Source organism: Staurois parvus, unplaced genomic scaffold (assembly GCF_062004578.1).
Source record: "Staurois parvus isolate SC_StPar_1 unplaced genomic scaffold, SC_StPar_1.0 ptg000277l, whole genome shotgun sequence".
Taxonomy (NCBI): Eukaryota; Metazoa; Chordata; class Amphibia; order Anura; family Ranidae; genus Staurois; species Staurois parvus.
This window is the reverse complement of record NW_028318073.1, coordinates 2,673,070-2,700,440: the sequence shown is the minus strand read 5'-3', so window position 1 is coordinate 2,700,440 and position 27,371 is coordinate 2,673,070. Positions and strand designations below refer to the sequence as shown.

The following is a 27,371-nucleotide window of genomic DNA, read 5'->3' as shown; positions in this document are numbered from 1 at the left end:
AAAATGCTTGGTCTTCAAATGGATATACAGTAGAAAAGGTTATTTCCAAGACATTTAGTCATGTAAAAGTTTAGACTTCAGTATTTCTTTTCAGCTGTATCCTTACTTTCAGCAAGGTCTCTTCTGTAGTCTGTAATACAGTGTAATCATCTGAGAAATAAAAACCTGTTCTTATGTGAACTAATGCAAACTAAATACTGTAAGTTTCTTAAAATGTGCATGTGGTTAATTTAACTAATCGCACAATGAGAGTTTTTGAATTTTAAACGTAAATGTCTATTATAAAAATTAACAAATTATGCCTTTTTAGCATTTTTATGTAATGGTTAGCAATTACATTTTTTTACACTTTTTTTGGAATGGTCTTGTATCATGGATAATGTAGCAGCACGCAATAGCAAAGCCTACACCATTTTTGCATTTCGAGCAACAAAAACGCCTTAATCAAAGCATAAACAAAGCAGGATTTCCTACTTCCATTTGTCTTTATAACACCAAGTTTGCATGCAATTACTGTAAAATAAATAGGATAATGAGCACTTTGCGTGCTATGCTAGTATGGTATGAAGGACTAAAAGTGATCAGAGCATACTTTTCACATGTCCAACAAAATTTGATTTAAGAAAACTGTCACCTCATGTTAAGCAGGTTAAATTAATTCCAAGCCAGGTTTTCCCTTTTTTTTTAAGAATTTTAATTACGAATAAGTAGCTTTAAAATCCATAAGCCTCTCAAAGTTTACTTGTGCTACTGTTTGGGAATTAGTCTTTAGTCCAGTTAGTTCAGGCTCCCCTCCAGACTCAGGATTAGCCGTCCAGTGCAATGCTGTCAACAAACATTTCAGTCATACCTATAATCCTATCAACAATCTCCTTGGAAATATTAAGAACACATTTATAGTGGATATGGGAACTGCTCCAAATGAAACAGAACTGCTGTAAGCTGCCTATGCACAAAAAAGAAGAAAAAAATATTACAGTCCAAAAGCTGCAGCACCACGTGTAGCTTATTTTAAATCAAACATTCAGCAATGACAAGCTTGAATGATCAGGGGTATTACCTGGCAACCACTTTTAGATGCCATTGTCCTTTTACTGATATCTACTGCCATCTAGTGTTACATTTACAGTAAATGGTGACACAGAAATTTATCCAGTACATTTTTTTTTACAGTTACAACGAAACAATACAGAAATATAGACAAAAAGAATTAAAAAAAGGTTATTGTATAAGTGTCTATAATTGCAGGGAAAACAAACCTGTACATATAAAATAGCACATGAGAAAACTACCTATAAAGACAAATAGAGATCACAATTTGATTTTATCCTTGACACGAAAATAAGCCACAGCTATTTCTGTACAAAGCAGTTAATGGAATTAAAAAAGAAACACTTTAGAAGAACAGATATGAATTTTAAGAGCAGAGGAAAACATAACATAACATAAGAAAATAAGTAGCAAACTAACTAATTACATGAATTACCTAAAGCTCAAAGGCATACAGTGTAATCATGTTCTGGATTGTGACCACTCAACAGACCCCTGCCAGAACAGGCTCTGTAGACAATGGATGCAATCTGGCAAGATGTTGCTACTTTTTATGTTAAAGGAAACTTGCAATTTGCAAAAATTACATTTTACAATTCAAATGTTGTCGCCAGTGATGCAATCTAACATGGCAGTGCTCAGAATTCATGATGAAATTGGAGTCAATAGCTTGTTTTGATTCTCATGTCCTGCTAAATTTCATGAAGATGCATTTCCTTTTCAAATGATCTCAACTTCAAAAAGGTGTTTGTATGGGTCTTCTCCTTTTCTGTATATCAATTTAGCATTTTTCATTTTGGACAAATCTGCACTATCCAGTTCCCAATTACTAAGTGTAAGTGAAGATAAGTGTGGTAGCATCCCCACTACACAACACAGGATTTTTAAAACTTCTCCAATTGGAGGGAAGATATTCTCTGTGCTGAGATCAAAATGTCTCAGGTTCTTCAGGTTCTGTAGTGCTTCAATCAAAGAAATCCAGCCATCATTTCCAACATGATTGCATGAGAGGTCCAAAAATGCAAGCTTCTTGAAATTCTCCCTCAAATGAGAGGCTATACAGGAAAGATTTAGATATTAGCATTCTCTTTAAAACACAGAGTTTGTAAAACATTTGAATAAGAAAACTATACAGTATAAATATATATATATATATATATATATTTATAGAGTGAGAGAGATATACAGTATATGTGTGTATGTAAATATATATACAGTGCATCCAGAAAGTATTCACAGAGCTTAACTTTTGCCACATTTTGTTATGTTACAGCCTTATTCCAAAATGGATTAAATTCTTTTCCCTCATCATTCTACAAACAATACCCCATAATGACAGCATGAAAGAAGTTTGTTTTGAAATCTTTGCAATTTATTAACTATAAAAAACAACAAAAAAACACATGTACATAACTATTCACAGCCTTTGCTCAGTTGTTTGTTGAAGGACCTTTAGAACCAATTACAGCCTTGAGTATGAGGCTACAAGCTTGGCACACCTATTTTTGGGCAATTTCTTCCATTCTTCTCTTGCAGTACCTCTCAAGCTCCATCAGGTTGGATGGGGAGCATCAGTGCACAGCCATTTTCAGATCTCTCCAGAGATGTTCAATCGGGTTCAAGTCTGGGCTCTGGATGGGCCACTCCAGGACATGCACAGAGTTGGCCCATAGCCACTCCTTTGTTATGTGGGCTGTGTGCTTAGGGTCGTTCTCCTGTTCAAAGATGAACCGTCCCCTCAGTCTAAGGTCCAGAGCACTCTGGAACAGGTTTTCATCAAGGATGTCTGTGTACATTGCTGCATTCATCTTTCCATCGATCCTAACTAGTCTCCCAGTTCCTGCCACTGAAAAACATCCCCACAGCATGATGCTGCCACCACCATGCTTCATTGTAGGGATGGTATTAGTCAGGTGGTGAGCAGTGCCTGGTTTCCTCAAGACATGATGCTTGGCATTCAGGCCAAAGAGTTCAATCTTTGTTTCATCAGACCAGAGAGTTTTGTTTCTCATGGTCTGAGAGTCCCTCTGGTGCCTTTTGACAAATTCCAGGCGGGCTGCCATTTGCCTTTTACTGAGGAGTGGCTTCCATCTGGCCACTCTACCATACAGGCCTGATTGGTGGAGTGCTGCAGAGATGTTCTTCTGGAAGGTTCTCCTCTCTCCACAGAGAAATTCTGGAGCTCTTTCAAAGTGACCACCTGGTGCTTGGTTACCTCCCTGGCTAAGGCCCTTCTCCCTTGATCGCTCATTCTGACCAGGCGGCTCGCTATAGGAAGATTCCTGGTGGTTCCAAATTTCTTCTATTTATGAATGATGGAGGCCCCTGTGCTCATTGGGACCTTCAATGCTGCAGAAATTTTTCTGCAGCATTGAAGAAATTTCCCCAGATCTGTGCCTTGATACAATCCTGTCTTGGATTTCTACTGACAATTCTTTGGACTTTATAGATTGGTTTGTGCTCTGTTGTGCATTGTTAACTGTGGGACCTTATATATAGACAGGTTTATGCCTTTCCTAATCATGTCCAATCAACTGAATTTCCCACAGGTGGACTCCAATCAAGCTGCGGAAACATTTCAAGGATGATCAGTGGGAACAGAATGCACCAGAGCTCAATTTTGAGTGTCATGGCAAAGGCTGTGAATACATATGTACATGTGGTTTTTTTTTAATTTTTTTTAATAAACTGCAAAGATTTCAAAACAAACGTCTTTCATGTTGTCATTATGGGGTGTTGTTTGTAGAATGTTGAAGAAAAAAATGAATTTGGAATATGGCTGTAACATAACAAAATGTGGCAAGAATACTCATTAATTATTTTAATCTTCCACAGTGGGAACCCTAAGAAAAGCCTCATAACCATTCTAATAGTGTAAACCAGCCTCCACATACATGTTATTTATGTTAAGTGACTGTAAGCTAAGTAACACTTACAGTGAATGGGAAAAGTCTTTAGCACTCTAAATGGTTCGCTATAATATTTTACGTTCTCTGTATTAGCAAGTCAAGAAAACAGTGAATGTAAGAGTTTTTAAACATTCATTTTCCAGTAAGTGAAGTGATACAAAAACATTTTTGAATGTGTGTGTAAATGCAAAATCTATTTTTCAGTATGTTTACAATTTTCTTAAGTAAATATTTTTGTGAATCTGTTGCAAAGTTTATCACCTGAACAACATTACAGTAACAGTGCCTCCTGGCAAGCTGATAACATTGTTATTAATTTTGAGGCAGCTGCTTAAATTTGTCAGCTTCCCATATGAGTGCCTTTAGTTGACCTTTGGCTTCCAAAGGTAGGCATCATAGGCATCCCAATGGCTAAATAAAGGAGCATGCACCACATGCCGACAATGCTGAAATTTGCACAGTAGCGACTTGGTGTTGTCTGCCTGCAAGAGGAAGTGCTACTGCTGGCAACAGATTCGCATTCCCTGTGCAGGTAGCCCCATTCATGTCAATTGGGTGGCAGCAGCTGTATGGATACGGCCGTTGCTCCCAATTTGACAGCCATGCGAGTGCGGGTGTGCTGCTCCAAAAATGGACACCCACATGACAGTCAAATAGGGAGAATTTAATTAAACTGTCTGAGGTCTACCAAAGGAATGGCCTTCGATCCTTACATGATGTCCATTTAAAGCAGTCTTATAAGAAAAAATAATAAAATTAGTTCATATTTGTTATCTGCTGTATAACATCCTGCTACTCTCAGAATATGGCCTTAGAATCTGTACCCCTAATCTCATTGTCAGCATCCCATAAACTTACCCAACTTCATCAGGTCTATAGAACCCCTGAAGAGCTGTTTAGGTGGGTTAAGAGAGGCACACCTATCTGCCCTAAATGCAAACTATATAGGGGGACTTTAGCCACATGATATAGCACTGCCCAAACTTACCAGATATTGGACCGAGGTACTGCACACTATCTCATTGGTTGCCAAACTACTGTATCTTCAGATCCTTTTATATTTTTGCTGGGAGCGCTTGATGCTGGATTGTGTCAACCAGGGGTTTATATTATGGTCTCTCGACTGCTGTACCTTGATAGGAAACTTATAGCTAGATGTTGGATGTAAACAATGGATAGAATTTTCCTTGTTTACTTCTGAAGGAACAACTCACTTATCGCTAATGCAATGCACACCGTAAGTTTGAGCTGGCTTGGCAGGGATAGTTATATAGACTGAGCTTAGCACCACCACAATTAGTTATGAATGGGCTCCTTGAAATGTTTTCCTTTTTTTTGTGCTGGCTGTAAGATTTACTACAATCCCATATCTAGCTGAATTTTACTATATGCAGATAATCCCACCTGATGTTTGTAGGTTTAGATACCACCAGTATTGACAGGATAATAGTTAACCTTTTTGTGCAGAAATGTTCTTCCATTCTGTACCAAGTTATTTGTACTTAATGTTTACTATGGTGAATGTTATGTGACATTGCAATTTTCTTTTTCCTTGATTTGTATTTTTGATAAATTTTAATGTAATTTCTGCTCTTTGTTATTATTAAAAAGAGTTTGGATTAAAATAATTGTTGGCATTTTCACTGCTGAAAAGACCATTCATATTCTTATTCATCATGAAATATGAACAGGGAGGCAAGTAATCAATCCTTAATTCATTCTTTAGAATGGCAATGGTGCCAAACATACGAACAGCCATGGAGAACAATCTACTGTGAAACAACATATGGTATAAGCCAAGAGCATAACTATAAATCATAGGGCTCCATAGCAAAATGTTTATATGGCTCCCTCTCCAAACCGAAAAAAGGGCATTGAACAACACCCTAGTTACTACAGCCATGTGGCATATGTACGCATGGATCAAATTTTATGCTGTATGCATGTAACTGTTTGTGCTAACCTTTACATGTGTACAGCACAAATCTACTCTATTGGAGCTCTCTACATTCTAGCAGTGAAGGACATCAGGTGGTAGGAGCTTCCTGCATCCTTGCAACCACGTTTTGGCATTGGACATACTTAAAAATATAATAAATGCATATTTTTTAGCTGCAAAAAATGTGCATTTATTATTATTATTATATAATTTTTTTTTTAAATGAACTTATCTTTTAAGCAAAAAGGTCTTTGGGAAGTGGAGCTATGTTTAGAATTGTTATAAGCAAAGTCCCTGTAGGCAGATAGTCCACCCTGTCATCCTGAAGATAACTGACAAAACATCAAAGGTGATGCTCAAAGTTTGATTGGTCTTTCTAGTCTGACTATTAGACTGAGGATGAAAAGCAGAGGAGAGGTTAATTGTTACTACCTTAAACTCAATCTTTCAAAAACTGAGCTTGTAATATTTCCTCCTCCCTGATCCCCCAATCATGACTTTACCATTAAGATCAACAGCACAACCATTGGTCCTTCCCCTCATGCCAGGGTGCTATGCGTCATCCTAGACTCTGACCTCTCCTTTGGGCCCCACATCCACTCACTGGCTAAATCCTGCCGCCTCAATCCTGGAACATTTCCAAAATCCACCCCTTCCTGACCAATGACACCACAAAACAACTTATCCTTGCCTTGGTTATATCCCGCCTTGATTACTGCAACTCCCTCCTCACTGGTCTACCGTTGCACAGGCTATCCCCCCTTCAGTCTATTATGAATGCTGCTGCTAGACTCATACACCTTACCAACCGATCAGCGCATGCTGCCCCTCTCTGCCAATCCCTCCACTGGCTTCCACTAACCCAATGTATAAAATTCAAAATACTAACCACAGCTTACAAAGCCATCCACAACACTGCTCCTAGCTACATCACCAACCTCATCCACAGATACTGCCCAAATCGCCCACTCCGCTCCTCCCATGATATCTTCCTTTCTAGCTTCCTCATCACCTCCTCCCATGCTCGCCTCCAGGACTTCTCCAGAGCCTATCCCATCCTCTGGAACTCCCTACCACAGCATTTCCGGTCAGCCCCCACCCTGTCTGCCTTTAGGCAATCTTTGAAAACTCACTTTTTCAGGGAAGCCTACCCCACCTCCACCTAAGAACTGTACTTGAATCACCTCCGCCAGATCATCCCCCGCAGCTATCACCTTTTGTATCACCTCCCCCTTCCTTTAGATTGTAAGCTCCACGAGCAGGGCCCTCCTATTCCTTCTGTACTGAAATGTATTGTAATTGTACTGTCTCCCTTATATTGTAAAGCGCTGCGCAAACTGTTGGCGCTATATAAATCCTGTATAATAATAATATTAATACACCTAAAGCTGAGGAAAAGTGTTTCCAAAATTTCAAAGTAAACTGTACTCTGTCAGTTACCACATCATCAGGAATTCCATGTAGTTTAAAGATTTCTCAAACCATCAACTCCACAGTTTCATCATCTCTTTCATGGGAGGAAGATCATCCATGAATTCCATAGAAATCGACACCCATGGTCTTGATGGAACAGGGAGTGGTTGGAGTAACCCCAAAGGAGAAGATTGGGGTGCCTTACTGCATGTACAGGTCAAACACAAGGTCACATAGTTCTTGACATTTTTCTCGTAACCAGGGCACTAAAAGGAACTTGCTAAAAGTTCTTCCATCTTAGAAAGAAAATGACCTGCCCTTGATGGGCTAAGAGCTGTCATTTTGAGTTCTTTTTTTCCTAGATGTCAGTAGCAGGCATTTGGTAGCGATATCTGTGTGGAGCCATTTATGAATTTTGGAGAGAAGGCCCTGAGTTGGATAGTAAGCCTCAGCTGTTTTGTTTAAGCATATTAGTTCCAAGGGGTAAGCAGTCTTAGCAGCTGGTCTTTCAGGGGTATGGAATGGAAGAAGTGTGATTTGGAGATCTGTGTCCAGCTAAAGGCAGCCTGTGCATTCACAGAAGGTGTGGAGGGGAAATGCAGCCTTGAGAAGATAATAGATGTGGCACACTTCTAGGTAGCTAGGGGGGACTAGACTCCAATGGTTAGACAGGGGCTGAGTAGCAGCCCAGGTGTAATAGCCAGACTGGGGTAAAATTGTGGTCAGGACTGAGAGGCTCTGCAGGCCAGCCCCTCTGGAATTTCCCCCTGCTCTGGAGATATGGAGGGAGACTCCAGAGGCAGTGGGTGGATCTGAGGAGTGGCTGACTGCATCCTTGAGGGACCCCAGCCAATCCCCAACAGAAGACTTGGCAAGGGGCTGAGATACCTTTAAAAGTGTTGGAGCCTGCTCAGTAGCAGGAGCGTGTGGGTGGAAGATGGAGAAGTGAGGCAGGAGCCTGGGAGGAAGCCCATGCTGGAAGGGGCTCACCTCCAGGAAGAGGGACCTTGAAAGGAAGAAAGCTGTAGACTTCACTGGCCCCTTGAGATAGGACCACCTGGCAGCAGGGAAGGAGTGGCCCAGCTGATAGGCCTGGTAGCAGCCAGCTACCCAACAACAGCACAGGAGAAGGATTCAGTGAGTACTCCTACACCCCCTGGGCCAGAAAAGGGAAGGAGCATTTGGGTGGGAAACCTGACTAGCTCTACACCCGGGACTGTTACATTTTAAGTTGCAGCTGGAATTTATCTGGGGTCTGAGGTGGTACACCAGGAGAGGCTGGAGACCTCTCCTAGAAGAGGATTTCTGCGTAAAGACTTGTAATATCGTTCAGGAAGTTTTGTCCTCTGTTGCCATTACCTTTGGGCATTCCATACACCCCTTACCCTATCCAAGTTCTACATTCCCAAAAAACTTTCAAAACAAAGCTCAGTGACTGGTTTTCTGTCTCCTGAAACAAGTCTGAATGGAAAATGTGTGATTTCTGGCTGTGCAGGACTATAGAGTGACCCAATTCTTCAGAAACTCCTAAGGGGGTAGTGCTACAGTTGCATAATTCTGTATATCCTTTCCCTTTAGTAAAGCTATTGCACTGAGCCCTGGTTGAGTATGAGTGGAGAAGGTGAAGGTAACATACTGCTGTTTCCTCACCATTTTCTGAAAGTTTTCAAAATGATGTTTATTAATCTGTAGGTAATTTTTGCTGGAAAGTCAGATAATGAAATCTTATATTGGTTCCTGGATGTTTTGTGAATTGATCAACGTTAATTGGCAGACAGGAGAGGAGTATGACAATCGGTAAGCTAACAGTGAATGGGAACAGAGGGCAGGCTTGCCTTGTTCAACTGGATACAAGGAGCCTATCAAATAAGATGCCATCGACTTTGACTTTTACGATCGGTGAGGAATAGAGGGACATTATCAAACTGCACATGGGCCCTAAGTTTATAGAAGGTGACTGCAGGTGTCCATGGCACCATCTCAGGGCACCTGGCAGTGTAAAGTAGACCTTACGTTGGGCCAACTCAACAGCTACTCTGTAAAAATATATGTACAAAACAGTGCCCTGGGTCACTCTGTTGCATGGGTTGTTCAATCATTATCAAGGGTCAGCATCTGCGTCATGTACTAAGGTTCTGAAGTAGAGATGAGACTAATGACATTATGCAATCTCTGGTGCCTACATGATAGCATTTATTGTCCTTTCTGCATATACAACTCCCTGCAGTTACTCTCACTTTGTAAGCTGCCTGAAAGTTACACTTTACAGATTGAATGATTGCCTGGGATATTAGAGGAGACTAAGGATTGCTTCTCTGCAGCCAACTAATGGCAATCTTTAAAGATGTTCCTCTCAGGCCTAGGCAAGGTTGCTTGGCTTCGGATTAAGGACTGTTTTTTAATAATAAAATTTTCTTTTTCTTTTTTTTTTTTCTTGATGTCTTGTCTAAACAGTGATGTTGGTTAATACTTACTAGTTTTATGTTTTTGCAACTTTTTTTTACTTTAAAAAGTAATTATTCTTACCTAATTTTATCACATCATCATCAGTCATGTTCCACCTTTTAAATGCAAGGTTTGACAGGCTTGGAATTCCCTTAAGCTGACACATAAGTATATCCAGGCAGCCTTTTATATTTGAACCTCCAGGTAACTTGAGTGTTGTTAATGCTGGCAGCTGGGTCAAGGCAATACCTAAAAGGAAATAAAGTATTACAAATGTTTAATATTTCTTTATATATATTATTGGTTCTTCTAAAAAAATGACAATTATATTTTATATCAGGCAAGGAGATGCAGTGGCGCTTGGAGGGCACTACTTAGGCTCATACTTTTTTCATCTACCATCTTTTTTTTGCTCATAGAGTTTCCTGTTGCAGTACAATATATAATAATGGGAAGTTTTACACAACATTCACCAACCTTCATGGGTTGGAGATGAGTTCTGATTCAGATCCTTGTTTAAGGTGGTTCTTCCCAGGAGGATTCAAAGCTTCCAATCAATATCCTGGTAATAGTGAACTATTTGTCTGTTGTTACTTCACTTAGACACCCTTCTAACCAGTCTTGACTTGTCCTATAGAATCGGTGTACGCTATTCAATGTTAGCAAACATGTTTACATGCATAAAGCATAATATATGGTTCATATGCAGAACCATGAATGCAAATTTTATTTACATTTGTGGTTTTATGCAAATAAACGCTGTGGACCAAAGCAGACCAGTGTGCATGGACGTTTAGCATACAGTATAATACTGCTGTTTTCAGGTTGGTATAATTTATGGCTCTGAATGCAGCAAATTGTACACCTATGCGCATGATTCCTTAATGAATCCAAATCCTGATTCAAGCAGTGTTTCACTTTCACGACCAGCAGCAGTTCAGTAAGAAGTTCCTTTAGCACTGGCAACCTTCATTCAATGGCATCTCTGAGCGTGTGCGCATACACACATTGCTTGGTCCATCTGTACCCAATCAGCAGAGTTGTTACTGATACCATATATGTACCGGTATTTCTTTTTGTATTACTTTTTTAAGTACACAAATACATTTCTACTACAAACCCTTACAATAAAATACTGTAGTATCTTATATGATTAATAATATTTCCCCTTCACATATAATTTACCCCATTTATCTGGTGGAGCTAGTATTATTATTATTATTATTATTATTATACAGTATTTATATAGCGCCAAAGGGTATACTCAGCGCTGCACAGTAGCAAGGGGGACAGAACATGAGACAGGACAGTAACAATACAATACAGGAGGGGATTGAGGGCCCTGCTCTTTCGAGCTTACAATCTAGGAGGGAGGGGAAGGTGGCACAGGAGGAGATGGCTGAGGGGGATGGAGTGGTGGGAGGAGTGGAAGAGGTTAGTTGTTAGGTGAGGTCGGGTGTTAGGTAAGGTTGGGGTAGGCTTCCCTGAAGAGGAGGATTTTCAGGGTGCGCCTGAAGGTGAGGAGGGTAGGTGACAGTCTGATGGATTTGGGTAGGGAGTTCCAGAGGATGGGGGAAGTCCTGGAGAAGTCCTGCAATCAGCCGTGGGAGGAGGAGACCAGGGAGCTAGAGAGTAGGAGGTCCAGTGAGGAGCGGAGGGCATGGGTAGGGTAGTATTTGGGTATCAGGTCAGTTATGTAGTTTGGGGCAGCATTGTGAATGGCTTTGTAGGTCAGAGTTAGCAGTTTGAATTTGATGCGTTGGGGAATCAGGAGCCAATGAAGGGATTGGCAGAGGGGGGAGGCAGAAGTGGAGCGGTTGGTGAGGTGGATGAGTCTAGCCGCTGAGTTCAGGATCGACTGGAGTGGGGATAGCGTTCGTTTGGGTAGGCCAGTGAGAAGGGAATTGCAATAGTCAGGCGTGAGATGATGAGGGAGTGTACGAGTTGTTTGGTGGTGTCTGGGGTGAGGAATGTGCGTATCTTGGAGATGTTGCGGAGGTGGAGCCTGCAAGATCTAGATAGCAGTTGGATGTGGGGTAGGAAGGAGAGGTGGGAGTTCAGGGTGACACCCAAGACTTTGGCGTGTGGGGTGGGAGAGATGGTGGTGTTGTTAGTAGTGATGGAGAGGATGGGGGGGCACGGGGTGGGGGGAAGACCAGGAGCTCGGTTTTGGATAGGTTAAGTTTAAGGAAATGGAGCGACATCCAGTCTAATATGTCGTTTAGGAGGTGGGCGATGCGGGCAGAGATTGAGGGGGTGAGGTGGGGGGTGGAGAGGTAAATTTGGGTGTCGTCGGCATAGAGGTGGTAATTGAAGCCGTGGGAGTAAATAAGTTTGCCAAGGGAGGAGGTATAGATGGAGAAGAGGAGGGGCCCGAGGACAGAGCCTTAGGGGACCCCGACAGAGAGGGGGAGGGAGGGGGAGGTGGCAGTGTTGTAGGTGACGCTGAAGGAGCGTTGGGAAAGGTAGGAGGAGAACCAGGAGAGAGCAGCGTCCTTGATGCCAAGGGAGTGCAGTTTGGCAAGGAGCAGAGGGTGGTCAACAGTGTCGAAGGCCGCGGAGAGGTCGAGGAGCAGGAGGATAGAATAGTGGCCATTGGCTTTGGCGGTTAGCAGGTCGTTGGTGATTTTAAGTAGGGCGGTTTTGGTGGAGTGCAGGGGACGGAAGCCAGACTGTAGGGGGTCAAGGAGTGAGGTGGGCGTTTAGGCGATTGTAGGCCAGGCGCTCAAGGAGCTTGGAAGTGAAGGGCAGTAAGGAGATGGGTCTAAGGTTGTTAAGGTTAGTGGGGTCAAGGGAGGATTTTTTGAGTATGGGGGTGATGTGTGCGTGCTTTAGAGGGGAGGGGAAAGTGCCAGTGGAGAGGGAGAGATTGAAGATGTGGGTAAGGGAGCGAATGATGGAGGGGGGGGGGTGACTGGAGGAGCTGTGAGGGGATAGGGTCCAGGGGACAGGTGGTGAGGCGGGCTTCAGTGAAGACCTTAGAGACCTCCTCGGGGGTAGTTGGGCTGAAGGAGTGGAGTGTTGGGGAGGTGATGATGTGCGGGGCATTAGGTATAGTGGGGAGTAGTGCAGTTATGAGGTCGGGGGAGGGGACGGTTGAGGGGTTGAAGGAGGGCGGGAGGCTGGGTGGAGAGGTGGATTGTGAGTTGACAATGTCCTTACGGATTGCGTCAATCTTGTTTTGGAAGTGATTGGCAATCTCGTGGGCGGTGAGTGAGGTGCTGGGTGGGGGTGGGGGGGAGAGAGCAGGGATTTGAAAGTGTAGAAGAGCCGACGAGGACAGGTGGAGAGGGTGTTGATAAGGGTTATGAAATAGGCTTGCTTGGCGGCGTAGAGGGAGGTGGTGTAGGTGAGGTAGGCGGCTTTATAGAGGGAGAACGCGCGAGGGGATCTGGTTTTGCGCCATAAGCGCTGCGTCGTTTGAGGCATTTCGTGTGGTCGTTTTGCCAGGGTCTAATGCTACGTGTGGTTAGGGGTGCCAGGGAGTCAAGGGCAGCTGACAGTGAGTCATTGTATGCAGCAGTGGTGTCAGGAATGGACTCAGCACTGGTAGTGGGACTCACCTGCCGTGTGGGCTGCAGTACCAGGGCTGACCAGCGGGTGCGCAGCCAGAAGCTCACTTCTGCAGTCAGCCAACACCTGGGGCTGATTACAGCAGGTGTATTTAAGGTATGACCAGGCCTGTGATCTGTGCCTTGGTGTAAATGTTTCCCATGAGCCCTTGTATCCTGTATCCTGTGTTGCTGTATACTCCGTTGCCAACCTCTGCTTGTTACTGATCCTGCTCTTCTCCTGTTTAACCCCTGGCTTGCCTGACTACTTTTCCGTCTGATCCCTGGTACTGTATTTGCTCGCACCCTGCTGAACCTGGCTTGTGACCTGACCATTCTTAGCTCGCTCCTCTTGTACCTCGTTGCCCGCATAATACCGACCCGGCCTGTCTGACCACGCATACCGTACCCGACCATCCATCCATCCATCCGGCTCGGATCAGACCAGTGTATCTGTCTGCCTCTTCCAAATTAGATTCCGTTCCTGCACTCCCCTGTCAGTACTCTCTACCACCGCAGGTCGCACTCGGGGGTCGCGACCTGGTTCCAGTCTACACCAAGTCCATCCCCACCATCAGGGGCCCTGGTGAACAGCAGGCTGGGACTTAGACCCCGTGCCCTGAGGGCGTCTGTGCGGTGGGCTGCTAGAGACTCTGCCAGGCGGCTTAACAGTACCAAACGGCCTGCCTGACCATTCCACCTCTCCGACCCTGACTACGCCTGTGTTCTTGAAGCCTGCTACTTCCCTGTGTCAGTCCACACATTTCTGGTCACACCCAGATCCCTAACAAGAGGGAGGATACTGTCATACAGACGGTCAGCTGCTGGGTGGAGATGGGTCGGGTTCAGATTTCGGAGGTTGTGGGTGATGGTTAGATGCTAACCGGGGGAGTCGGGGGGGGGGAGTTGAGGGAGGGGGAGATGGAGAATGTGAGGAGGTGGTGGTCAGAGAGGGGGAAGGGGTGTTAGTGAAGTCGTGGGGGGTGCAGAGGTGTGAGAAAACAAGGTCCAGGGTGTTTCCGTTGGAGTGGGTGGAGGACTGAGTGTGCTGTGTGAGCGCAAAGGAGGAGGTTAGAAGGAGGAGTTGGGAAGTAGCTGGGCTGTTGGCGTTGATCGAGATATTGAAGTCGCCTAGGATGATGGTGGCTAGGAAGAAGGGAAGACAGGCGGCAAAGTCGTCTAGGAAGGGGGATGAGGAACCAGGAGGCCGATAGATTACCTCAATCCTTAGGGGGGTGGGAGAGAAGAGCCGGATGCAGTGGGCCTCGAAGGAAGAGAAGGATAGGGAGGAGGGGTTAGGGAGGACCTGGAAGGTGCTCAGCGGTGGTAGGAGCATGCCGACCCCTCAGCCTCTGTGTCCGCTCGGTCTGGGGGAATGGGTCCAGACGAGGCCTCCATAGGAGAGGGCAGCAGGGGAGGTGGAGTCAGTGGCTTGGATCCAGGTTTCGGTGACCACTAGGAGGTTGAGGGAGTGGGAGACAAAGAGGTCGTGGATGGCGGTGAGCTTGTTGCAAACCAAACGGGCGTTCAGGAGTGCAACCGAGAGGGGAGGGGTGGATGTGGGGAGGAGGGGGGCAGATATGAGATTGAGGGGGTTGCGGTGGTTGGCGTGAGTAGGGGGGTGCCGGGAGGGGGAGTGGGGAGATGGAGGGCCAGGGTTCGGGGAGATGTAACCGGCGGTTAGGAGAAGGAGGAGGGTGAGGAAGGTGGCATGGGAACGGGAGGTGCAGGAGCGCGTGGGTCTGTTGGTGGTGGCATGTGGGTCGGCGGGGGAGTGGAGTATTAGGAGGAGGTGGTGAGAGCCGTAGAGGGGGGAGGGAAGAAGTGAGGGTGCGATGTAGAGCTGTTTTGGGGGAGTAGGGGGGTAAATGGAGGCAAGTTTGGGGATGGAGGAGAGGAGAACGAGGAGGAGGAGTGCAGGTGGTATGCTAGGGTGGGCAGAATGCTAATCGGGTCGGAGAGGAGGGAGGTTTCAGTCAGGACGTAAGCATGGGGAGAGTACGTTATACCATGACGGAGTTCATCGGTGTCCAATCGTAGGAGGGGAGAGGAAGTGGTGGGCGGCTGGGGCTGCAGCTGGCTGGTTGCACTCTGTGGGTGCTGTAGGCCGGCGTACCTATCCAAGTATGTATAGTATTGCTTTAAAAACTTTATACTGCTCAAATGAGCTTTCACACAAAGATTGTCATGATATTCCAAGATAATATAGCAAAACAGTTGTCTGTGTACATCTGTGACAGGTGGACTACCCTCTTTTAGCTATTTGCCTAATGCTTAATAAAAGGATAATAAAATAGCAAATATTATTAAAGGCATTATAAACCTTCTTACCTTTTTTTTTTCACCTGCATAAGAATTGTGAATTGTTCATTTAGGCACCTTTCACACGGGCGTTCCATTTTTCTGTTTTTCATCCGCCTATTGACGGATGAAAAACGGGCAGCAATTTATTGCTATGGACAAACGGATTTCAATGGATAAGCATCTGTTTACATCTGCTTCTGTTCAATCCTCTTTTTTTAAATGGAGACGCCTGCATCCTGATCCATTGAAGTGGAGCGGAATGGATGTAAACAGATGTAAACCTTTCTGTTAAGAAACTCTTTTTACAGATATTTCATTTTAAACAATCTTTATTGATTTTAGAAAACAAAGCTCAACCTATCACCTACATATCCTACACTGGGCCCAACATAGTCCTGTATGTGCACCTGGATGCTGAGAAAGCATTTGATCGTATGAATTGGACCTATATGGTTGAACTGCTTTGAGGACTAGGACTCGTGGAGAGAATGCTGGGATGGATTTTGGCCCTTTACTGGGACCCTCAAACCCGTGTAAAGGTGAATGGAATTCACTCTGACCGACTCTTTATTCATAATGGGAATAGGCAGGGATGTCCAATATCCCCATTGCTGTTTGACATACTGTTAGAGCCCTTCCTTAGGTGTGTCCAGAGCCATGTGGATATTTCAGGGATATGCATTGGCTCCACAGAACATAAAGTCTTGGCCTATGCCGACGACCTTCTTTTCTACCCCTCTAACCCTCATATTTCCCTCTTTGTCCTTATGACAGAATTGCACACTGATTCCGACTACTGTCGAATGTTAAAATAAATTATAATAAGTTGTAAACTTCTTCCAGTCCACGTACCTTCCCTGCTAGCCGAATCATTGCAACAGTCATTCCCTTTTGTGTGGCGGAAAGATTCCTTGCCGTACCTTGGAACTCACATTTCTCCCAACCCAAAGCACCTCTATGATCTTAATTATGGTGTTTTACTGACTGGTGTCCTGAAGGACCTGCAACAGTGGAGGGTCCATTCTTTGACTTGGTTTGGGAGGATGAATGCTCTCAAAATGAAGATTCTTCCAAGAACTATATATATCTTATATGCGGTGTCCATTACTCATTACCTGTCAGGAATGGACTTGCCAGTAATGGTGGGACTCACCTGCCTTGTGGGCTGCAGTACCAGGGCTGGCCAGCGGGTGCTCCCAGCAATCAGAGACTCAACCCTGCAGCCAGCCAAACACCTGAAGTTGACCAGGCAGGTGTATTTAAGGGATGGCCAGACCTGCAGTCTCTGCCTTGGTGTGTGTTTTTCCTGGGCCCTGTATCTTGTTCCTGCATTCCTGTTCCTGTTCCTGCTCCTGCATTCCTGTTCCTGTCTGACTGATTCGTTGCTGACCCTGCCTGATCTGGACCTCTGCTGACTTCTCCTGTTTCATCCCTGGCTTGTGACCCCGACCATTCTCTGCCTGACCCCCTGTACCTACCTGCTCGATTGTTATTGACCCGGCCTGCTTGATGCCGCTTGCATTGTATGTACTGTTATCTGTGGGTGGTTTGGTTTGGTTCGTTTGCACTGTGTTATGTTTTAGTATTGCACTGCGTTTATGTTTGTATTGTTAGTCTTTAATAAATTATATTGTTTATAACTTCTCTGAAGCCTGCGTTTCCCTGCGTCAGTCACATACCTCTGGTCGCACCCCGGGAGCCGTGACATTACACCAAGGCCAATCCTGACCATAAGTGGCTGCACAGGGAAGCCATCTTGGCTTGTTGCTGGGAAGGATGGATCTGGATGAGGTTGTGTATTTATCTCTGCTAGTGTTTGATGACAGAGAGTATGCTTATCAAACTCTGAAGGAGTATACCCGGGATGAACTACTAGAGTGTATACGGATCGCTCATGTTCTAGTAGATCAGGGCACAGAATTCTCTGAGGTGCAGCCATTGATTCAGGTTTGTGCGGAGTTGGTTTCATCTGGTACCCCCGAATGCAGGGATGAATTTTTGCCGCCATTTAGTGCCGACCAGGTAGAGTCCCTGGTATGGTTATTAGAGGATGATGTGGATTACTTTCTGGAACGTTACTCTGCATGTTCACCACAGATACTAAGAGATTGTATAAACGCAGTGCAGTCATTGACCAGACAGGCTTTGTGTAAACTGAGCTTCGTTCAACCCATACTGCAGACATGGTCAGACTTGTTGCACCCAGCCTCAGTCAGCTTACAACATCATTCCTCCACTCAAGGCACTCTTCCTGCATCCCCGACAGCACCCCCAGTGACTGCCCAGTATACTCTAACTACCACATACCAGTCCTCTGCTCCCACTCGCTGCACCTATCCTTTCTTTAACCCTGTAAAGAAGTCCTCTGTAGCAACTGCTCCCTCCTCTGTTCCATCTTCCAGCTCTTCTCTGTCCTAGGCTGCTCCATCCGTTTACAAACCTGCGTTTACTTGCAGTGCCCCAGTAGTTAAAACCAGAAAAAAGCGGAAACTCTTTCCAACCAGTACCATCCTGCCAGTATCCAAACCGGTGAGCCTGCCGTCTGAGAACCTGCCTTCCGTGGTTCAGCCTGGTGCCTCGGCACCCGCACTTCAGCCTGATGTCTGTACCCAGCCTGATGTCTGTACCCAGCCTGATGAACTGATCCAGCCTGATGATCCTATCACGCCTGATGACCCAGTGCCCGCTGTCGAGCCAGACGATCCGGTACCTGATGACCCGGTGCCCACTGTCATGCCTGGTGACCCGATGCCCGCTGTCGAGCCAGACGATCCAATGCCTGATGACCCAGTGCCCGCGGTCATACCTGGTGACCCGATGCCCGCTGTCGAGCCAGATGATCCAATGCCTGATGACCCAGTGCCCGCTGTCATGCCTGGTGACCCGATGCCCACTGTCGAGCCAGACGATCCAGCGCCAGATGACCCGGTGCCCGCTGTCGATCCAGACGATCCGGTACCTGATGACTCAGTGCCTGCTGTCATGCCTGGTGACCCGATGCCCGCTGTCGAGCCAGACGATCCAGCGCCAGATGACCCGGTGCCCGCTGTCGTGCCAATTGACTTAGAGTCCACTGTTGTGCCTGGTGACTCGGTGCCCACTGCCTTGCCAGATGATGCGGTGCCCGCTGTCGAGCCAAATGACCTGATGCCTGGTGACCCGATGCCCGCTGTCGAGCCAGACGATCCAATGTCTGACCCAGTGCCAGCGGTCATGCCTGGTGACTCGGAGCCCACTGTCATACCTGGTGACCCGATGCCCGCTGTCGAGCCAGACAATCCAATGCCTGATGACCCAGTGCCCGCTGTCATGCCTGGTGACCCGATGCCCGCTGTCGAGCCAGACGATCCAATGCCTGATGACCCAGTGCCCGCGGTCATGCCTGGTGACCCGATGCCTGCTGTCGAGCCAGACGATCCAGCGCCAGATGACCCGGTGCCTGCTGTCGAGCCAGACGATCCGGTACCTGATGACCCGGTGCCCGCTGTCGTGCCAATTGACTCAGAGCCCACTGTCGTGCCTGGTGACTCGGTGCCCACTGCCTTACCAGATGACGCGGTGCCCGCTGTCGAGCCAAATAACCTGATGCCTGGTGACCCGATGCCCGCTGTCCAGCCAGACTATCCAATGTCTGACCCAGTGCCCGCGGTCATGCCAGTTGACTCAGAGCCAACTGTCGTGCCTGGTGACTCGGTGCCCACTGCTTTGCCAGATGACGCGGTGCCCACTGGCGAGCCAAATGACCTGATGCCTGGTGACCCGATGCCCGTTGTCGTGCCTGATGACCCGGTGCCCGCTGCTCCGCCTGGGGGCCCGATGCCTGTTGCCCCGCCTGGTGGCCCGATGCCTGACGCCCCTCCTGGGGGCCCGGCACCTGTCGTCCCTCCTGGGGGCCCGGCGCCTGTCGCCCCGCCTGGGGGCCCAGCGCCTGTCGCTCCGCCTGGGGGCCCGATGCCTGTCACCCCTCCTGGGGGCCCGGTTCCCGCCGCTCCGCCTGGGGGCCCGATGCCCGTCGCCCCTCCTGGGGGCCCGGTGCCCGCCGCTCCGCCTGGGGGCCCGATGCCTGTCGCCCCTCCTGGGGGCCCGATGCCTGTCGCCCCTCCTGGGGGCCCGGTGCCTGTCGCCCCTCCTGGGGGCCCGATGCCTGTCGCCCCTCCTGGGAGCCCGGTGCCCGCCGCTCCGCCTGGGGGCCCGATGCCCGTTGCCCCGCCTGGGGGCCCGGTGCCCGCCGCTCCGCCTGGGGGCCCGATGGCCGCCGCTCCGCCTGGGGGCCCGATGCCCGTCGCCCCGCCTGGGGGCCCGATGCCTGTCGCCCCTCCTGGGGGCCCGGTGCCCACCGCCCCGCCTGGGGGCCCGATGCCTGTTGCCCCTCCTGGGGGCCCGATGCCTGTCGCCCCTCCTGGGGGCCCGGTGCCCGCCGCTCCGCCTGGGGGCCCGATTGCCGCCGCTCCGCCTGGGGGCCCGATGCCCGTCGCCCCGCCTGGGGGCCCGATGCCTGTCGCCCCTCCTGGGGGCCCGGCGCCCGCCACTCCGCCTGGGGGCCCGGCGCCCCGCCTGGGGGCCCGATGCCTGTTGCCCCTCCTGGGGGCCCGCCGCTCCGCCAGGGGGCCTGTCGCTCCACCTGGTGGCCCGATGCCTGTCTCCCACGCCTGGGGGCCCGATGCCTGTCGCCCCGTCTGGGGGCCCGATGCCTGTCGCTCCTCCTGGGGGCCCGGGGTCTGCCGCTCCGCCGGGGAGCCCGGCGCCCGCCGCTCCACCTGGGGGCCCGGCGCCCGCTGCTCCGCCTGGTGGCCCGGAATCCAGCTCGATGTGCCTCTGCCCGGAGTCCTGCCCGGAGTCCAGCTCGATGTGCCTCTGCCCGGAGTCCTGCCCGGAGTCCTGCCCGATGTGCCGCTGCCCGATGTGCCGCTGCCCGGAGTCCTGCCCGATGTGCCGCTGCCCGGAGTCCTGCCCGATGTGCCGCTGCCCAGAGTCCTGCTCGATGTGCCGCTGCCCGGTGTGCCGCTGCCCGGAGTCCTGCCCGGTGTGCCGCTGCCCGGAGTCCAGCCCGGTGTGCTGCTGCCCTCCTGGGGGCCCGTCGCCCCGCCTGGGGGCCCGGCGCCCCGCCTGGGGGCCCGATGCCCGTCGCTCTGCCTGGTGGCCCGGAGCCCGCCGCTCCGCCAGGGAGCCCGGCGCCCGCCGCTCCGCCTGAGGGCCCGGCGCCCGCTGCTCCGCCTGGTGGCCTGGTGTCCAGCTCGATGTGCCTCTGCCCGGAGTCCTGCCCGGAGTCCAGCTCGATGTGCCTCTGCCCAGAGTCCTGCCTGGAGTCCAGCTCGATGTGCCTCTGCCCGGAGTTCTGCCCGATGTGCCGCTGCCTGATGTGCCGCTGCCCGGAGTCCTGCTTGATGTGCCGCTGCCCGGGGCTGCGTTCTAGCAATACACTTACACCGTTCGAATCCCTATGCAAACGACAAACTGACACACTCCTAATCCATCAGCTCCCATATTTAGGAGTCCTCCTACAAATTTCTAACTAGATGGTACAAAATACCTTTAGATGTTCCCTAATGTTGAATATTGCTGTTGGAGGAGATGTGCCCAACGTGGCACATTCCTTCATATCTGGTGGTCCTGTCCTATCATTAAAGTTTTTTGGGAAGCCATCACACCCTGGATAAAGAAAATGTCTTTTAGACTAATTGATGGCTCCCCTTTCCAAACCCTGTTTCACAGGATCCTGTCCTCTATGAAGGCCTATAAAAGGAGTGTAACTCCCCACTTACTGAATGCAGCAAAGTCCCAAATTCCTAGGTTCTGGAAACAAACCACCTGTCCTACACTTTCTGACTGGAAAAGGGAAGTGTATGCCATTATGGAGGTGGAACGTTGGGTGTACATAGTTAGGAATCAGCAAGAGAAATTTAGAGACGTATGAATGGTTTGGCAATATTACTCTGCAGAGATTCAAGATCATTAAATACATCCCCTCATATCTCATGATACTCTTTTTCCCCATTTTGACTCTGATTGGTATTATGTTTAAAGTGTTACTAAACAAAGGACCCTGCATTCACTATATCCAGTCTCCCACAGTACACAGAACATGGAAGTGCAATTATTTTAGTAAATATAAACTGCTAAATACCTTTTCTCATCAGCAGTTAGAGCAGTCTTGTGACTTCTATCAGTGCCTAGCCAAGCACTGGTTACAGATTGTAGGAGGAGTTTTTATTTTGCTCTAGGAGGATGCAGAACCCCTGACCTCTATCTGGACAGTGCTGATTGGCCCTGTGCTGATCACATGCACTCTCCCAAGAAAAAAAAAAAACCTTTATAGCAATACACACCAAACTGAGCATGTGTCTCCACACAATATGTCTTATCAGGAGATGAGTGGGACACTGGAAGAAGGGGAGGATCAGAGAAGTCAGGGTCAAACAGCGTTTTTGCACAATGCAGAAGATTGACCCCTTTAATTCCACTTTGAGTATAACAAGCATGCTTTACTGCATATACAGCCTGATCTTACTGTTGTGGGTTTAGTAACACTTTAAACCCCATTTTCTGTAATTTTTTATTGTCTCGGTGTTCATTAGTGTGAACGCTTCCCCCCCCCCCTTTTTTAAATTTTATTATGTTTTTTCTTCCCTCTTATACAGTTCAAATGTTTGCATCCGGCAGTGGGACTCTCCTGACAGTGTATGGGCTGTCCCTCGCTCTGCTAATGTTTGCCCTGATGCACACTGTTGCTTTTGAGACAATTTGTTTCTGTTACCTTACATACTTTATATATACCCTATATTGCCAAAAGTATTAGGTTACCTGCCTTTACACACACATGAACTTTAATGGCATCCCAGGTTTAGTCTGTATGGTTCAATATTGAGTTGGCCCACGCTTTGTAGCTATAACAGCTTCTACTTTTCTGGGAAGGCTGTCCACAAGGTTTCGGAGTGTGTCTATAGGAATGTTTAATCATTCTTCCAGAAGCGCATTTGTGAGGTCAGGCTCTGCTGTCAGACGTGAAGGCCTGGCTTGCAGTTTCCGCTCTAATTCATCCCAAAGGTGTTCTATCAGGGTTAATGTCAAGACTGTGCAGGCTAGTCAAGTTCCTCCACCCCAACGTGCTCATCTATGTCTTTATGGACCTTGCTTATGGAGGTATTTAGCTACTGAATCTGCAGACAGTTGTCGACTTCTGTGCACTGTTTGCTTCAGCATGCACCAACCCCGATTTGCCATTTTACATGGCCTACCACTTTTTGGTTGAGTTGCTGTTGTTCCCAGTTGCTTCCACTTTGTTATATTACCACTAACAGTTGACCGTTGAATATTTAGTATCACGGAAATTTCATGGATGGTCTTATTGCACAGGTGGCAACCTATCACGGTACCATGCTTGAATTCAATGAGCTCCTGAGAGTGACCCATTCTTTCACAAATGTTTGTAGAAGCAGTCTGCCTGCCTGGGTGCTTGATTTTAGACATGTGTGGCCATGGAGGTGATTGGAACACTTGAATCCAATGTTTTAGAGGGGTGTCCCAATACTTTTGGCAATAGGGTATGTCTCATGCTGTACATAGTGTAATTCTTGAATATGCCTGATGTTGTATTTTCAAGCATTTTTTTATTGTACTGTCTGGAAACCTTAATAATACTTGATTGTATAAAAAAAAATTAAATTTTGCTGTAAACCCTATTGATAAGCCAGATGATCGGGTCCGAATATCGAAAGAAATTGAAAGAAAAAAACTCATGCATGTCTTTGCCTAAATCAGTTACCTAATTCTTCCACAGCTTGCTTTCCATCATCTTCCAAATAGTTATCAGAAAGATTGAGTATTTCCACATTTCTCATATTTTTCACATTTTGTGCTACAAGAAAAAAATTAAAAAGTGGGTTATTGAAATTATAGTAAGAATGAACATATTGAAGTGTTTTAACATTCCTAAAACCTGAGATTTTGGAAACAGGGCAGATCTCTAACGACAAAAGTTGAGGAACTGAGGTTATCATGACATTTTTAGAATGCTTTACTCATTCAAGGATGGCAATAGTCTATATGTACTGTGTAAAGCTCTGTAATCTATATGAAGAAATTTCAAGACATTAAGCTATTACTTTGCATTGGTAGTTTAAAGTGTCACTGAAGGCAAAACATTTTTCATTTCGGATAGAATAAAGGAGGGTGATATTGCCTGTCAGTAAATAGGAAATCCCTTCAATGTAAGGAGATCCTAAGGTGTCAGCAGGGTCAACAGAACTAGTGTCAGGGTCCTGTCCACGGCAGAAGTTCTGGAAGATCTGGCATTTCTGCCAGTACTGTACATGGCCGCAGAAGTACACATCAACCTCAGTCTGGTGCCAGACGGCCTTTATAAGGAGGCTCATCACTTCCTCTAGTTGCTGGATGATCTCTAGCTCCCCGTGTCCTGTTCCTGGTTCCTGTTTCCTGTGATTCTGACCTGTGATTTCCTGTTACCGACTCGGCTTGCACCTGGACCTGTCTACTCTGCTTTACCCCTGATCTGACCTCGGCTTGACTTACGGATACTCTCTCTCTCACGCTTCTCTGTATATGACCTCGGCTATCCCATCTGACTACGTCTGCTCTGATTCCCACGTGGTACCTGACCTTGGCTTGAACCGACTACCCAGTAAACATCTAAATCCCGGAAGGGCTTGCATACCACGCAAAGGCGCCTCCTGTCTGCAGACCTATCTCCGTGCACCAGCTGTGCTTCTGAGTGGACCACCAACCAGCACTCCTACAGGCGACTTGTGCAACTTTGGGCCTGACTCCCGCTGTCCCACTCTCAGGGGAGTCTGGAACTTAGCCACAAGGGAAGCCCTCTCTCCATTGCCCTCCATTACCAGGTACGTGATAACTAGTGTCCCCATCAGAAGATTTCCCCTCTATTTCTGATCTGATGTCAGCCCAAAATTTGGGATTTTCTTTACTTTCACTTTCGATGATAACGGTAAACAAGACAAATAAAGAGAGTGAATCTCCCTAATGAGGAAATAAAACTAAAAAGAAAAATGTACATTTATTTTAAGGTTATGTCCTTAGATAAAACATATATCTAGACTAAAAAAACTGTATAAACTAAAATGGTACAGAACCATGTAACTAGAAGTTCAATAACACTGTTACAGATGGCATCCTTCATAGGTGGTGTGAGCAGAGTCTAAGTGACAACTTTACCTTCACCAGAGCACCCTGCAAGAAATGATCTGCTGGTGACCCTAGTGGCCCTCGAGCTACTTTGGTTCAAACTGGCACTAAGAGATAATAGGAATAGGAAAATTACAATGGGGAGACAGAATACAAGTAACAGCAGGTTTGAATATCTGCAGAGATTGAGGCAGGTGACAGGCAAGAGAGTAGTCGGTATTCAAGCAAAGGTTGAGGCAGGTGGAAGATAATGAGAGTTGTCATTATCCAGGCAGAGATCAAAGCAGGGAGCATGAAACAGAATACCAAAAATGGAACAGAGTCTGTAATAGAGGTAAGAGACATAAGCAAGGCCAGGCATTGTAGGTGGGAAACAGGCAAAGCAGAAACAACAGTAGTCTCATACACATTGCAGCTGGCAAGAAGTCACAGCACCAACCACCAAGAAGCAAAGAGCTTGAATACTCTCTTTGGAATGTGAATATAGCCAACATCAGAGATGCATGCCAATGCATGCACCCCAAACGGCCACGATCTGTCACACATGCCACAGGCATACAAAGTGGGTCATGCCCCTGGATGTACAGACAAAATCCTGGAGGTACTGTAAAACATGCCTAGTGAAATGTGCCTATCAAGCAGCATGAAACATGTTACAAGCTACATAGAACAGTGGTAAGTCTTAACTGAAATGTTTCTATGTTAATTTCAGGGAATATGTTTACTAATAACATTATCTGCTATATACCATACAGAGATTCCACCAAAATGCCTTTTTGGAAAATTAAAGCAGAACTGAACATATAGGCCCCCCAGGACTCTTATCCTAATGAGTAATGTGACATCCAAGTTCTCTGTCAATGCTACCCTTGCTGGCATCGTCTCTAGCCCTTCTACTGGGTTTGGAGTCTTCAGGAATTGCACAGCACCCACCACAAGCCAAGATTGTTTACTGATCTGCACATGTGTGGCTTAGTATACAATAGGAACAAAAATTGCTTTCAGGCACAAAAGTAGCTTTTATTGCAAAAGAGACATGCAAACTATGAATATTCACCAGTAAAAGCATACCTGTTTCTGTTGGCCTTTTTTTGCAAAAGCTTTTAGTTTTGCTCCAAGTAATTAGCGAATAACGGTGCCGGAATCCAGGTATTTAAGAAGGCAAAAAACTGAGGAACCTTTTCTTCCAAACAGTTAATCCCAGGCAAGGTCACTGTCAACGATTTTATATATATATACACACATATATATATATATATATATATATAAACAAACGAAACCAGCGCTAAAATCAATCTACATGCAGACTGAGATAACTGTAACTGTCATTAGTTGAGGTGCAGCCCTTAGAAGATCGGGAAATTTTGATACTGGTGAACAAAAGCAAAAAAGGGTGCACTCTCTTCGTGCATTACTGTGGTGAAACACAAATTTATTTAAAAGCATAAAAATGCATACTCACAAACCAAAGGGGGATAAAAACAGAGAAGAAAAGTCCGTAATGATGGTCCAAAGACACGGTAGACCCTCGGTGAGGTAGTCTAATGCATTTCGGGAGATGTACTCCCTTCTTCAGAGCTCGCGTTCTGAAGTGCTTGAGCTCTGAAGAAGGGAGTACCGTATTTTCCGGCGTATAAGACGACTGGGCGTATAAGACGACCTGTTAAAATATAGGGTTTGAGCTATACTCGCCGTATAAGACTACCCCTCTTCCAACGCACACCAAATAAAAATGAAAAAACATCAGATTTGATTTCAATATGGTATGCTATTTCAGTTTGGTATTCCAATGATGGGGTGCTATTCCTTCCACTGACACCAATGATGAGGCACTATTCCTCCCACTGACACCAATGATGGGGCACTATTTCATCCACTGACACCAATGATGGGGCACTATTCCTCCCACTGACACCAATGATGGTGCCCCATCATTAGTGTCAGTGTGTGAGGAATAGTGCCCCATCATTAGTCAGTGGGAGGAATAGTGCCCCATCATTGGTGTCAGTGGGAAGAATCGTGCCCCATCATTGGTGTCAGTGGGAGGAATAGTGTCCCATCATTAGTGTCAGTGGGAGGAATAGTGTCCCATCATTGGTGTCAGTGGGAGGAATAGTGCTCCATCATTGGTGTCAGTGGGAGGAATAGTGGCCAATCATTGGTATTAGTGGGAGGAATAGCACCCCATCATTGGTATCAGTGGGAGGAATAGCGCCCCATCATTGGTGTCAGTGGGAGGAATAGCGCCCCATCATTGGTGTCAGTGGGAGGAATAGCGCCCCATCATTGGTATCAGTGGCAGGAATTGCGCCCCATCATTGGTGTCAGTGGGAGGAATAGCGCCCCATCATTGGTATCAGTGGCAGGAATTGTGCCCCATCATTGGTATCAGTGGCAGGAATTGTGCCCCATCATTGGTGTCAGTGGGAGGAATTGCGCCCCATCATTGGTATCAGTGGGGAGAATAGTGCCCCATCATTGGTGTCAGTGGGGAGAATAGTGCCCCATCATTGGTGTCAGTGGGGAGGAGGAATAGTGCCCCATCATTGGTAGCAGTGGGGAGAACAGTGCCTCATCGTTGGTGTCAGTGGGGGAGGAACA

At 47.1% G+C, this 27,371-nt stretch overlaps 1 protein-coding gene across 2 annotated transcripts in view; it reads right to left on the bottom strand.

Moving 5' to 3' along the window:
• Positions 1 to 1,039: 1,039 nt before the first annotated feature.
• The window catches only part of NLRC4 (NLR family CARD domain containing 4), an 85,789-nt gene continuing 59,457 nt past the window's right edge, over positions 1,040 to 27,371 (bottom strand). For both annotated transcript variants that reach the window (XM_089681778.1, XM_089681779.1), the window contains 3 exons: positions 23,374 to 23,466; positions 9,838 to 10,005; positions 1,040 to 2,105 (listed from right to left, as the gene is read on the bottom strand). In XM_089681778.1, coding sequence (XP_089537904.1) covers positions 1,771 to 2,105; positions 9,838 to 10,005; positions 23,374 to 23,466 — 596 coding nt within the window. In that variant the 3' untranslated portion in view covers positions 1,040 to 1,770. The remainder of the gene's footprint in view (positions 2,106 to 9,837; positions 10,006 to 23,373; positions 23,467 to 27,371) is intronic.